Source organism: Peromyscus leucopus, chromosome 9 (genome assembly GCF_004664715.2).
Source record: "Peromyscus leucopus breed LL Stock chromosome 9, UCI_PerLeu_2.1, whole genome shotgun sequence".
Taxonomy (NCBI): Eukaryota; Metazoa; Chordata; class Mammalia; order Rodentia; family Cricetidae; genus Peromyscus; species Peromyscus leucopus.
In genome coordinates, this window is record NC_051070.1 from 44,256,852 (window position 1) to 44,272,500 (window position 15,649).

Below are 15,649 nucleotides of genomic sequence, written 5' to 3' on the forward strand. Positions count from 1 at the left end.
CACACACACACACACACACACACACACACACACACACACACACAGACAAACAGATTTTCTTTCTTTTCTATTGGCACAGCTGGATTCAGGGCGTTTATCATCTCCTACCTAGATTCTGACTGGCCAATTTAGCTTCTGAAACTTCCGTTTCTCTTGGAGCAAATGCGTTCTCCACAGTGCAGACACGGCTGCTGCTCTGTTCACAGGCTTGCCACTCATTTTTCAAAGCTCCTGAGATGACTCTTAATGCTCTGGGAGCAGCGGTTACTCCTCACGCTCCTGTGCTCGCCCGACCTCCACTCTCACCCCCCCCCACACACTACCTTTCCAATGTGGGCACAATCAGGAGTGATTTTCTGTTCTCTGTCTTTCCAGCAGGTGATGTGCTCCCTGAAGGAGTATGAAACCAAGTCCCCAATTTCTAGCACCTAAGGAGTGCTGTAAGGTGTCCCCGCCCTCTGTCTCCACAGCTACTGTCTTATTTCATTCAGACCCTTAGCTGTGACCTGGACTGTCTCAATCACCACTCCCCTATCTCTGTCTGGTTTCTAACTCTTGGACAACACTAGAGAGTGAAGAAAAAAGTTAGTGAAAGTGCAAACGTGCTTAAAATCTGTCACTAATTTCCTTCCCAAGGATCCCGATTCTGTCATGAGTGAAGCCTGGACAATGCCCCCTCCTCAACACCTGACACTTTTCAACTGGAAACCAAGGATCTGTGGACTGAGGTCAAGGACATGTGGCTTCCTAAGAAACTGTCTCTCTCGTATATAACCGAGGTTCTGCAAATGCCTGCCTCAGCCTAAGTTACCCAACTTTGCCTGGTTAACCAGTTTTCTGAGACCTTTCAAGTCAGCCCCCATCATCTCTTTGATGTTCCCTCAGTAACCTGCATGCACCTTCATCACACTATGTAGTAACATATGCACTTACTAACCTGTTTTTCCATTAGATGAAAAGCAATGGAGTCCTGGAGATGCATCTGCTTGTGTGTATACCTTTTATCTCTGTACCCCAATACCTTAGGGAGAAGCCTGATGTGTGGTGTGTAATTTTTCAGGTCTAAAGCTCCTTGGGCTTATTAAAAAGCTATTAATCTCATTCTCCAATTTCTCCTACTTACTGCTCCAAGGGTCATATTCTATATTAAAGGGTTTAATGAAACAATACTCCTTAGAATGGATGCTCAAAATCTTATTCATCCCTTTTAATCCCCTCAACACTTATTTCCAATGTGCTAGAAACGTCAATGAAGACAGCAGATAAAGAAAAGACAGGGGAAAAACATTTTCCAGATCATTTTCAATGCACTGTGGTAAAGGGACAACAGGACATCACAGGAAAGGTGGACTGGATAGAGCCTGTATCTGTGGCACTGAAGAGTCCTGCTTCTAAAATGCACAGGATAAATGAAGCAGTAGTACCTCCTGCAGGAGCAGACTGCATCAAGTCCCATCCCCGGAACTGCAGCAACTAAAATCCTTCCTAATGGTTGATTCATTACGCTTTGCGGGAATAGGGACATTTGGAGACGGGTTACACAAAGCCCCTCAGGGCGTCTGTGGAAAGTTCACTGCAGATCTGCAGTCGTCAATGTCTGTGTCACCAGCACCATGGCAACAGACACTGTTCAAGGACACAATGGTCCTCCTCCCTACTGAACTTCCTACGTTCTTATATGCTCTGGAGTCTTTTCAGCCTTAACTATTCTGGAGTTTTTCTATTGTTACTTATAACAATTTCACAGTGTTTTTTTCTTTCTCTCATTTCTGCTATGTGGACAGCATGTGAAATGTGGACAGACAGTGCTGCTTAGAAATACTATTGTTCCTTTTTTAAAATTAAATTTGTTTTAAGTGCATTGGTGTCAGATTGGTGTGAAGGTGTCAGATCCCTTAGAACTGGAGCTACAGAGAGTTGTGAGCTGCCATGTGGGTGCTGGGAATACTTTGGAGACCTCGTCTCCAAAGAATTAATTGATTTAATTTGAATTAAAGTTTAAAATAAAGTTTGTTTCAAATGCTTCTCCTGCATAAAGATGTCTTGTTTTCCTTCTCCTCCTAGCTTTAAAATAGAGATGATAATAATATAATTTTTACCCATTTGGATTATTTTTAAAGTTGGCATACTTACACCATAAGAGCTATAATCATTAGCTACTGATATTCATTATTCTATACCTTCAAGGAAATTTGTGAAAAGTAGTGAGGTATTGTTAAGAGATGACAGACCCAACTCAAACCCTGTGTCTACCTCTGGTTAGCTGTATGGTTTTAGAGGAATATCAGGCCTATGAAGAAGGCACAACTGGTCCTTCTTGAACCCGGGTCCTACGGAAGAGCAGCCAGTGCTCTCAATCATTGGGCCATCGCTCCAGCCCACTATTGTTTCTTTTAATAAGGTTTTTGTTTTTACCTCATAGATAAGAGTATTCCTTCTATCTCCATAACTTGATTTTCTGTGCCTTCACATATTGATTATGCAATGGTCGTAAAGAAAAAGCAAGCACACATCAGTTAACTGACCGTAGAATGAAACCAAGCAAAAGCAGTGGAAAGGCTTTTGCTATGCAAAAAAAAAAATTACAGCTTTGATATATAAGTATCTAAATCAAGGTAGTTTATTAAGAAAGAAAAAACTTGCCTGGATACCTTTATACTATTAATCTCATTTAAGGACATAAATTATGATACTCAGAACCGTGAATAAAATTAGTGAAAGAAAATGCACTATAATTTTGCTAACTCCTTAGAAAGGTAAAGCAAATTCTAACATAATTTGTAAATGTAATTATTTACAGGCAGATTAGCAAATAAGAACTACAAAAAATTAAATATGCTTTTATTATAAAGGAAATATATAACTGAAACAGAAAAAGACATTTTCAGAAATATTTACTAAAACCAAATCTTAAAGAAGCGAAGTTCCAATTTATTTCTGTGTCTTGGGAAACAGTCCACAAGAGTGGTCAGCTTGTGAGGGCAATGGCCCTGTCCCAGTCGATCCACCAAAGAAAGAGGCAGAGCAGGGCACACGGGAATCCTGGGAAAATGCAGCAGAGAGGGAAGAGGAGGAAAGCCTGTGTAGACACACCTCCTGTGAGCTACAGAAATGTCTTAACTAGAAGCCAAAGTCAGAGCCAGGAGGTTTGTCTGTCTGTCTGCCTTAGTAAGGTATTTTCCTGGCCTCAAGCAGAGTCATGAAACGTGTGTGCACATACCATGCACACATTTAAATCCACAGCATAACTTCTCTAGTTTTAACCACCGGAAAGAACTTTAAACCTTCTCATCACTGTCATTAAGAAGGGTCGGCCCTTCATTGGCCTCACCTGAACTGAAGGTAGGACATCATGACTACAAGTAAACACTGGTGTCATTTGGATCAGAGGTGACTACTATGATGCGACTGGCCCGAGACCACAAAGCCATACCCTCACCTGGACGTTGTCGTAGAAGAGGACATCAGGCACTTTCATCTTCTCCTGGGCATTGTACACGGGAGCGCTGACCGCGCCAATCCTCAGAGACCCGGACACTATCTCACCTGAACAGTGTGTACAGGACAGAGGGTGAGGCACAGCAATGTCCTGCAAACATCCAGAGAAGCCTCGTCTGGCCAACACACACTGCCAGGCAGCTTCTCTAACCTGTGAGGTCTTTAGGATTTTAATTAAACATCTAACGAATAAACTAAAACACTGTAGCTCTTCAATTTATACTGTAGACCCAATATAAGACCACAAAGGAAAAGAGCAAGAATGTGACCGTGAACCAACTTACACACCTATCTGCTGAGATAACACAGCAGGTCCACCAACACCCGTTAGGGTTCAGTTCACAGAACACGACCATTCGGTAGATAGAGGCCTTCAGGGTCATTTTGTTCACACAACTAATGTTTACTGGTAACATTTCACTACAAAGGGGACGCACTGGGAGAAAGCAGGCTAGCTGCTTTTCAAGAAGTCTCACAGGGTGCTACTGTCCGAGGAAGTCTGCCAAGGCTGTTAGTCTTGTAGGCTCCAAGCCTCGCTCTGCCATCACAACTGAGGGCAAATATAATTTCAGGAACATAAACATGTATTTTGATAAAAAGCTACAATTGGAAGATACGGCATCGCAGTATAGGTACAGCTTTCATATGACCAGGCTACACTGACTGCCATCATCATGTTACTTGGAGAGAGACCTGCTGCATGGAGAGCTAAGCCCTATGAGATGGCTGTTCAGTGAGCTTGGGCTCGGGACAAGGGGAGGAATTAGATGCATTCCTCACAAGATCGGTAGCTTTCAAGACGAATGAAACCAGTCAAGTGAACACTCTCCACGTTTGGACCCCCTATCCCTTACAGGAAGCTGAGATGGACACTGCTGGCACTGACCCTTCCCTGACTGAGCAATCTACCATCCTGATGACATGGCCTTTCTCTGGACATGTTGCCAGCTTCAACCAAGTAACATTAAGATTCTACATGTCCCATGGTTATTCTGTCTCTTTGGTGGCCTCTGCACATCTGTTCAGATTCATCAGTATCAAATTTATAATTTTATTTTTAAAAAAGTCATTCAATTTCCTTAATACTAAATTCTTGGTTCAGTGTAGCCACAGTTACTAAGACACTGATCACAACCACAGCCGTTACAGCCCTGTTGGAGAACAGTCCTACTTGTGCTTTGATAAGTACATTAAAATAGAAATCTCCCTGTGCTCTCCCTGCAGAACAGGAAACTCTCGGAGTGTGCGGTCCTCCCCACTCCCAGCTTCTCCTACGGCTGTGCAGAAGGGGGGGTGTGGCGCAGTGGGTGACTGGAGGGACCGGAAGGGGAGGGCATACAGCCGGCTCTCATTAGTCTGTCTCCCTAGAAAATGCTCCGACATGTTCTGTAGGAAACTTGTTAGCCCTCAAAACACCAATGTTGGACAAAGCAAACAATTCTAAACTGTATGGTGAAACACATTTGGAAAAGCGTGTGTCAAAATTAGACACGTTGATTTACAACAAAAACTCTCCAACCCTTTAGGACATCAGTTCCAAACTGACTCTTGGCGGGGAGCGGGGCTAGTATTCACTGAAAGAAGTGCTATCTAAAGCTGAGCTGGAAAACGGCTTTTGGATGGTTTTTTAGGGAAAGCACTGGAGTCACTTCTTCAGCGCCAGACACAAAACAAAATGGATCTTTAAAAAGGGTTTTACTGAAACTAATGGCACAAAGTCTTTGGTCATTGTTGTGTCACCTAATATAGCCAAGTCAAGTACTTACACTTGTAGTTCTCCAGTTCTGGCTCCAGGCTATCCTCAGTATTTATTTCTATTGCAGCATCTGCCAGATTCTTCTCCAGGGCTGACCTAGCCAGGCTTGGTAAGAACCTAGTAAGAGGGATGGAGAGTGAAGATGAACTCAGTCTTTCTTCGGTTCTTAAGTATCTTTTAACACACATACTTCACTATTTACAACCAACTGAGGAGAAACTGTCTATGAAATATAAAGCATATAAAATTTTAGCATAAATACAAATTCAAAGTATGGGTAAAGCCCATGTTTCATATCTAAGATTATTTGTAGTTCGCAATATTTATTCATGTACATTTTGCAGATTATGATGAAATCACCTGTTTTCATAAGTGGATTTTGTGTGCCTCATATTTCTTATTTATTGTATAACTGGTATATCAATTTTTTCTTAACTGAAAAGCAACATTTTAGCCTACTCTAAGTTGGCAATCACAACTTAAATCAGCAGAAGGGAATCAATGAGGTTCTCCTTATTTTCTAATACAAATTCCTGAATGAAAGATGATCTGGTTTTGGGTTGCCTTCCTGTACCTATTTTATAAATATGTTGTCAAAGTAACAATCTGGTAAGTGACAGAGTCATCCGCTACAAAGACACCATAAGCACCATGGCCTGGAACAGTTTCCTTCTACACAATGTTATGTTTAGAATTTATGACCACAGTGAACCCACAGGAAGGATCTTCAGTCAGTGACTGCCTGAGCTGTGCTACAGTATGAGCCACGGCCGTGTGCTCCAATATCCCAGAATGCACCATCCGAATTCAGGCTGACACAGTATTAAGCTTTGTGGAGGGACCCCACCTCCCTTGAGAACAAACCCCTTACAGTGGAAGGCTGGGGTGAGCCAGAAGGCCTGTGAACAAAGAGTGCTAGACACTGGGGTATTGTTCCCTGTCCCTGTAAGATTCTGAGCCGCAAACCAGACACGGTCTTACCCACTGCCTCCCCTGGGTCCTGTAAGATCACGGGCAAGTTTATATACCTCCAGGCTTATGTCTTATCAGTTCCGCACACCATCACAGTTCTTCCATCATTGCTTTGCTGTTCGAAACCAAGCACCCACCTTATCCCCCAAACCTCACTGTGTGTCCTGTTTCTTGCGCCTTTGTGCAGGCATCACGCTTAACCTTCCTCTCACAGGTGTTCCGGAGTCTGGGAATATTAGGCCCTTTGAGGGCATGTCTACCACTACCTAATAGATCGCCTGGATTGCTATGGACCACTTGCAAGCTTTCTAAGCATTCTTGGTACCCCTGACCTCCACATAGCCAACCCACATACCTCAGGTCGGCCCTAGAGTGGAACATTCCTGGCCTTCTGTCTAAAGCCTAGAGGAGGGGGATATGGGAAGGGGATATCAACATTAGATCTAAAACTAGCTCTGAAAGACAGATGAGGAGGTAAGCACATTGCAGCAGTCCCAGCAATGGGAGGCTGAGCTGGAAGGGTGGCGGTCAGGACTAACCAGAGCTTTAGGGAACACTGGGGCACAATGGACATCCAGGAGTCTTACTCAGAATGTAGAACGAATTAATTTGTACTTGAGATTAGAATTCTAAAATTTACAAACAGCACTAGACAAGATAGCATGGTCTACCTGACAAACGCAGTTTGCAATATGTGGTTATTTATTCTATGTGAAATTTATTAATGTGGTTTCAAAGCTTGAAGGTATTTAGTTTAGGCAGTTATACAAATGGAATTCAGTATTTTATACCAAATGCACTTAAATGTGACTATTAAGATCTAGTAGACTTACAGTTAACTGAACTGAGAGAAAAGCCAAAAGAAGAAGTTTAAATATTTTTAATCACATTCTTAAAAAATGGAATCCATTTTTATGTTCACTCTCTAGACAGTCTCTGTAAGCAAAACCATCCCTGGAGATAATTAAAAAAATTCATGTCGATAATTGCTAAACAGTGGACATGATTAGTTACCAGATTTATGGCTCTTAGAATTAATTATTAACAGTGTACAAAGTGGAAATCTTACACACATACTATTAATTTTATATCATTTGGAATTTTTTAAAAAATGTGTAACTCACTTTTTGGTGACAGAAATTATTTTTTCATTACTTCACTTTTCAAGACAGCTAATCTTTACTTCTGACTGGATTCTTATAGCTCTGTCCAAAGTTTTACCACTAAAGAATCAATTCTCCACAATGTTTCAAAAGTGCACAAGTCAATGTAATGTAAAATAACAGAACAGACTAGAACTCTTCTTACAGGGGCCTTTGGTCCTTCTATAAAAGAGGCACTTTTAGAATCCAAATTGAATATGTCTCAAGCTTCTAAATCTTTGCTATGGACCCTGGGTTTTCGAGTATCTAGAAACTGAACGATGCAGCCCCTGGAGTTATATGCAGAGCAGAGGTCTGAAGGACTCACTCCTCAGTATTTCACATGAGAGTGTGAATGGAAGACAGTCCAATGCCAGGCAGCTTGGGCCGCCTCTCTTGATATCATCTACTTAATGAAAGGCTTCACTGGTATGTTATGAAACTCTTTTCACTTTTGTCTTAAATTCTCAATGAAATTCAATTTCTTTTCATTGCCTCAATATGAAAAGAGGTTATTAAAAAGAAAAAAATGCACTTCACAAACCCATCGTCTTTTCGGTTCCTTCCTGCCTCTGTGTTACCCTGAGGTTGGCAGGAAGATGCCCGACTGTAGCTGTGGTAAAGTCAACAGAGGATGCATGAATACGACCGCGGCTCGAGTGGTTACTTCCACTTCCAGAGGATCACAAGGTGATAAAAACAGACCTTTTCTGTGGTCCTATAACAACACTGGGAAAATTAGTCATCTCATGCAATGGTCTATTTAAGAAAGTGAAGTATTTTTAAACTCTGAAATATATCAACATTCCAGAAAACTTCAGAGAATGTTTTTTTAAGAAATTAAGTACAGAATGGTAACTGAATCTTATTTCAACTTCAACTTCCCTGATCAGTAATGGGGTCTGCATCCCCCCAAGTGCTAACTGGATATTGGAATCACTTATTCTCTGCATACATGCCTATCCAAACCTTTGCCTACGGGCCAGATTCCTTTCTAATTTGCAGTCTCTGAGTGCTAGTCCATCCTGATTATCAATTTTGTCAAACATGTTCCTAGTTGGTGGCTTTTAACTTACAGTAAAAACAGTAGCTTACAGTCTTTGGAGCAAGTATCCAGATTTTCCTTTTTTTTTTTTAAAAATAAAACCATGTAAAAAGTGTTCATCTTAACTCTTTGTTGGCAAGTCCACCCATTTCTACACTAAAAATGACACATTTCGCACACACTAGGTTTCGGTCTCCCTGGAGTAACGATCATGAGGAACGCAGCTACACAGCACAGTCTCTTCCCTCACAGATACATACTTCCCTCAACATTTTCCATAGCTAGTCTTGTAACTTTCTATTTCCACACCAACTTGAGAGTCATATGTCAGGCGCATTATTACCTTGTGGGATTCTGACTCTGCACACACACTGTTCCAAGTGCAGCGCATCTCCTCGTCTATGCGGGCAGAAGGATAGCTTCACTCTGACAGCCATCAATAGTTTAATTCTGTTCTCCACAGAAGGACTGCATGTCTTTCATTTAACTGACTCATAGTTGCAAAAGTACACGAATGTCATTGATCAGAGCACACAAGAACTTCATTAGACTGTTTGTTCTAGTAATTTACATGATTGTCTCTTGGATACTTTTACTAAAACCAATCATGTTATCTTGGGTGCCGGATAAAAATGTCAAAGATACTATATTCTTTTCTCCAAATGCTTAAGGAAATATGCCAAGTATTTTTACCATGAGAAATGTTTGCTGCAAATTTCAAGTCAGCAGTCTTTATCAGGTTGAAGAACTTTGTTTTTATCCATGGTTTACTAAGAATATTCCTGGCTTACTAAGAGTTCGGTTATGATTAGGGAATTGGGTTTCATCAAATTTTTTTTTCACTCTTATTACAGTAAGTTAAAAATAGGATATCTAATCCTTCTGGAACGTACTGCCGCTGCTCTCAAGTCATCACTAATCCTCGCTTCCTTGTGGGCTTCCCTCCTGGAGTGTTTAGGACTGTTCTTACGGCTGCGCAGCACAGTCACACCATGGGAATGTTTTCATTTGTCCCATTTGTGAACTGACACACGTCAACAGATAAACTCCTATTTTACAGTTCTAGCACACTATTAGCGAAAATCGGCTGCAATAATTCCTGTCTCTTACTCTGTAAGAGGACTGGAGTGTAGTTTAGCAAGCACGGGGTGGTGGGCTCAATCCCCAGCAAAACCCACAGAAGCTCCATTGGGCAGATTTCAGTCTTTCTCATGGAATCTTCTGTTAATGAACAGCCCCTCAGATTTTGCATCTCTTCACCTTGTGCTAGCTTTCATCCACTTCAGTGCCTCCACAACTCTATCTTTACTGATTATCAGCCCAGAGGTTTCTTTTATCTCAAAACTTCCATTTCAATTTTTTTTTTTTGTTCAGGTTTGCTTTCAAATTCACCAACTCTTGGTCTCCTTTATGCTAGCTTTAAACTTTCCTAACATTTACACCTTCTGAAGTATACCCATTAGGTAATTTCAAATGTTTTACTTTGAGTTCCTGGAGTTCTATTACTGAATGTCCTATATGTCAAATCTCCTTCATATTTCCTTCTCAAGTAGAGTTTAACTTAAAAAAAAAACATCATTATGTCTAAGTGTTTCGCCTGCTTATTCTGTCTGGCACCACTTATTTGACTAGTGTCTACAGAGGCCAGAATAGAGTGTTGGATCCGTTGGAACTAGACTTACAGATGGCTGTGAGCCACAATGTGGGTCCTGGGTATTGAACCCAGGCCCTTTGCAAGAGCAACCATTGCTCTTAATTGCCAAGTCATCTCTCCAACACCTAGTTTATCACATATTGTGACCTTATATTCAGACGGACAGTTTAATACCTTGGGTAGTAAAAGTATTGATATATCTGGGGTTTAGGGTTGCTATTCTATGAAAACCTAGAGGTAGTTCAAAACTCTGAAAGAGTTAACAAAACAGTAACTTGCGGTAACTAACTAACTAACTAACCAACTAACCAACTAACTGAGAGTGAGTGTCACCACAGACCCTCATACTTACTCCAGACAACACAAGCACTGGATTTCCTACAGAAGACTCTTTCCCAGCAAAGGTTCTAGAGAGATGACAAACTTTCTCATCATTTCCCTGGTCACGTGACCAAAACCACTTCCATCAAAAAGGGCAGCAAACATGTCTACTCTACTCTCTATGCAAGAGGCCCTGCTGAAGGTTCTCTGCCTCACGGACGTCCAGATCCACAGACTCTGCTTCAACAGACATTTGAATCTAGCACTAGACCCTATCCCATTTAAAAGTCTTCTCGGCAGCGAGGGCATCACCCTTTTCTTACTCTGTTTTTACTGTCTTTGATTTGATTTTAATAGCAGATCTATTGATGTAAATTTTCTGCCTATACAATTTGCCTAAAGTGTATGATTTAGTCATTTTAATTATGTTCACAGTTGTGCAAGCATCATCTCAAGCAATTTTAGAACATTTTACTTATTCAAAGGAAGACCCACAGGCACTCTAAAGCTCTAGAAAACCATCATATACTTTGCTCTACTCTCGACAGTTCATGTTTTCAATGTATTTTTGCTTTATGTGTATTACTACAGAATCAAACCCATTGTATGAATGCCTCACGTTTAATTCATCTATTCAGTAGTCAATGGACATTGGGGTTATTTTCAGTTTTACCTTTCCACATTCTCATAACTTGAGGCTGTTTTATATTTATTCTCCTGTCTTTGATCCTTCTCCATTTCTTAGATGAATTCTTATTTCTTGATACACTATTAGTTCCTGACACAAAGAAATCTGGAAGTTGGTTCAACAGTCAGCATTGTCTTACAGATTGCGGTGACTGTTTTATTCTACCGTATCTACCCTATTGACTCCCCTAATCTCCTAAACTGCCTACTCTGCTGTGTATTTGCATCTTTGCTCTCAGACCTACAACCAAGTCCTGCCCAAAATAAAATATGCTTAAGAAACAGAGATAACTGTCTGTACTTTCTGCACCTTATGACTTCAAAATATGCTGTGGAGGCTTTTTTGCTTCAAAAATTGTTTAGAAGTCTAACACTGCTCTGTTTAAAACACAAGAATGGTATCTCTTAACTATGAGCTATTCAAGGAATTATGCTGTAGACAGTCTTAGTTCGGCTGGATGCACCACAAGGAGAGAAAATTCAAGCCACAGCACAAGGCATTTACAAGAAAAGTTGCCTAGGACACTGAAGTTTCAAAGGACAATTACAAATATTCCCAAGCTAAATCAGGTCTCCTCTTAACTCCTCTTACAAATAAATGGTTGGCTAATAACCATAACTAATCTCATTAAAATTAATCTTACCAAAAGAATGAAAATATTAAAGTATATAAGAATAATCTAAGAGAAAAGTCTATTTTGGGAACTGTTATTAATCTTTTATTAATTTTTTTTTTTCGTTTTTCAAGACAGGGTGTCTCTGTTGAGACAGCTCTGGCTGACCTGGAACTCGCTCAGTAGACCAGGCTAGCCTTGAACTCAGAGAACTCAAAGGCCTCTGCCTCACTGGTGCTGGGATTAAGGGTATGCACACCACACTGGTTATCTTATTAATCTTATATTTCTAGAGAATATATTCTCTTTAAAATTTTGTTTATTTTATGTGTATGGACATTTTGCCTGCCTGTATTGTCTGTGTACACATGTGTACCTGGTACCCAAGGAAGCCAGAAGAGAACACTAGATCCCTTGTGACTGGAGTTACAGACAGCTGTGAGCTGTCATGTGGGTGCTGGGAATTGAATCTGGGTCCTCTGCAAGAACATTTAGGGGCCTTAACCACTTACCTATCTTGACAGCCCTTATTAATCTTTTAAAATAACTTCATACAAACATGATTTTTGTGAGAAAATTCTGTAAGCCAGTGTTTTATAATCACTTCCCACCTGGTATGTAAACTATTAGTATACACTGAAAAGATGTTAGTTTTATTCAATTTAGCTACAGGATCAGTACTATCCAGTTCCAGAACAAATTTGGGAAGCAGCAACCACAACACCTGAGAACCTAGCTCAGAAGACCCATGAATGAGCATGCAAACTCCAAACACAGTATTTACTACTGTGTGATCCAAATAAGGGACTAAAACTGTTTTCTCATTTATGAAATACTTGCGAAATGTGTTCAGTTCATTCTCATGTTATGTTTTGGCACTAGTGACTGAACTCAGGGCATTCTCTACCACTGAGGCATCTTAAAACTGCTTTTATGCCTAAATAATTATATCAAGTGTGTTCTAATAACAGAGCCAGGCTGAAACAGCTATGTGGTTAATACGTTACTTCTTACAGACGGAACGGAGACTGTCACTTCAGCTTACGGTACCAGTCTAGCAAAGGAGCAGAGACCTGAGCTCTGGTAAAAGGCGATCCTGATTACCTGGAAAGGCAGGCTTTAGTAATGGCGTCATGAAGATTTTCGTTGGGGTACTGTGACAGGCGGCGAGAGATCCGCAACAGCTGACGGGTGGAAAGCGATGCTGCCAGGGATTGTGCCTATGGAAAGGCAGAGACAGTCTGCTAAGAGTCTACGCCAGCTTGTTACTGCTCCTGTAGAGAGATGTCACAGCACAGTTCCCTACCTCTGAGGGACAGGGCAAACTTAAATGCGTGCATGAACGAGTTGTGAATAAAAATGAACAGAAGTCAATTTACACTTAAAATGGCCTTCAAGAGACTTTTACTAATCTATAGGAAGCGTTTATCAACTCAGTTCCATTGCGTTCTTTCAGGGGGTGGGAGGGAGGGGAGGGAGGCTGTTCTAAATGCAGGTCACACCTGCCTCACGAGAAACCCTTACGTACAATCGACTATTCTCGCTTTTCTTCTTCACACAGCTGACTTGTTAAGAGATTCTGAAAACGCTTAGAGCTCTAAGCAAATCTGTGGTTTCTGAAACAGAAAAAAGGAATTGTGGACAGTTTAGGTTGCTGACCACAAAACGTCAACTAGTTTACCACCTCAGTGGCAGACTGCTGTTGGAACCCTTTTCCTATTGGAATAATTTCCTATTGGAATAATTTCATTTTGTTTTCCTCACTTGCTCAAATTTCACAAATACAGTTGCTAATCCAGAGCCCTGGTAAGCACTCCAGGACTGTCTGCTGACCTGAGCTGGAAACTCTTGGCAGGCAGCACACGAAGACATTAAATCTCCCTGGCTTTAAACTTAGACAAGTCAGGTTCTCATTAGCCGTGTGGTGTTCACTAATCACTTCATTTCTCAAGTCGGTTTCCTCATCTTTAAGATGACACTCACAGCATCCTGCCCGATGAAACCGTTTTGAGGATTCAGTTCTACAATGATTCTATAGCAATTAGCACAGGTCAGAAAAACAGGGCTGCCCCCCAAATGAGAGCGATGGTAGGGATGCCCCCAAAATGACAGAGATGATGGGGTGAAGGAGGGTACCCACAAATGAGAGATGGGGAGCCCCACAAATGAGAGATGATGGGGTATCCCACAAATAACAGAGATGTTGGGGTGCCCCACAAATAACAGAGATGCTGGGGTGCCCCACAAATGACAAGAATGGGGTACCCACAAATGAGAGATGTATGAGAGATGATGGTGTGTCCCACAAATGACAGAGATGATGGGGTACCCACAAATGACAGAGATGATGGGGTACCCACAAAAAAAATGAACAAATGAGAGATGATCCACAAATGAGAGATGATGGGGTACCCCACAAATGAACAGAGATGGGGTACCCCACAAATGACAGAGATGATGGGGTACCCCACAAATGACAGAGATAATGGGGTACCCCACAAATGACAGATGAGCCAGACAGCCTCCTCACAGTGAAAGCATCCATACACATTCACAGAGGCATTGACATAACTTTATTCTTATTAGATTATTAGACCTAGTTTGCAACTCAGATCAATAGCATGGCTTACCTAAGCCAGAGGATTGAAGCCCTTTTGAAGCTATTTGATCTTTGAGGGGCACTGCAGGCCAGAAGGAACTGTTACAGAGAGAGATCAGGGCAGCAATATGACCCTCATCACCTTAGGGGCAAGAGGAAGCACTGGATATAACAGGGGGTTCAACGTGGACAAGGAAAATGTCTAAGACATGCTTGATGAGGTGACTCTGTGAGACCCCCAAAAGGAACATCAATGATCACATCCTCAAGCATGTCACAGCTCTATGACACGTGGGTCGGCTGCCATTAGAGTCATGCTCATTGATAATATGATAATATGATTTACACAGCTTTTGGACACTAGAATATGATCAACATCTATAGCACTAACTTTTTCCCCCGGTAAACAACGAACTCATTTACACACAAACATTTGATGAATCCTTTTCAATAAATGTGCATTCTAGACAGAGAATATTTAAATATAAAGAACATATATTTTATAAAAATAACATGATTAATACTAAAATAAGTAAAAAAAAAAATTGACAAATGCTTCCAGGCTTAAAGTAGTCATGTGAGAAGACACGCTATGACAAGACATGAAAGCAAAGGAACGAACTGCTGAAATGAGAGTCGCCGTAAGGTATGTACAAGATGGAGGAGAGGTGCGCAGATGCCCAGTCTTGCTGAGAGCAAGATGCAGGATTCACCCAGATCTCTCAGACAACGTCTGACAAATGGACCCCAACATGACTCTTCCAACAGTCCTAATAAATAAGTGATTCTAGAAACAACATCCCAGTCTTGAAAGCGAATACTGCGGGCTTCCCACCTCATCCGCCAACCCTGAAGTCTTCTTACAGGTTTGAAGGGGAGTAATTCCTTCACCGAAGCATGAGTTCTTAAGCAAAACTCTTAAAATACAGAGCAAGTTCTAGGTTGAACCACTTGGGTGTTGAATAAAGGACTCAGTAACTCCTGCTCTCAGACTTTCCATTAAAAATTCAGAATATACTTTAATTTTAAAAGTCTTAGTATATTTAACAGTATACTATCACATTTCTAGCTGTAACTTTATCTTGCAGAAAGGAGGGTGAGAATGTGAAGTACATTCCCTTGGTTACCATGGTTATGCGAGTTAAAAGCACACTCAAAGGGTTTTTCATATTAGCACAATTATTAGTACCTCAACTGCTTAAAAATACAAAAGACCTCATGAGAACTGAACTAAGATTTCTTTTCTTCCTCTCAAAGAATTATTTCTTTTTATTAAAAAATGTAACACTGCCAGGAGAGGAGCGCCTAGAGATGATCTTTTAATATATTAGTAATTAATTAATTTTCCATTCATTCCTCAA

At 41.0% G+C, this 15,649-nt stretch overlaps 1 protein-coding gene across 1 annotated transcript in view; it reads right to left on the minus strand.

The window, feature by feature from the left end:
• The window catches only part of Vwa8 (von Willebrand factor A domain containing 8), a 342,755-nt gene that overhangs the window by 178,379 nt on the left and 148,727 nt on the right, over positions 1 to 15,649 (minus strand). Inside the window, 3 exon segments of the mRNA XM_028878597.2 lie at positions 3,440 to 3,546; positions 5,265 to 5,371; positions 12,794 to 12,909. Of these exon segments, the coding sequence (XP_028734430.1) occupies positions 3,440 to 3,546; positions 5,265 to 5,371; positions 12,794 to 12,909 (330 nt within the window).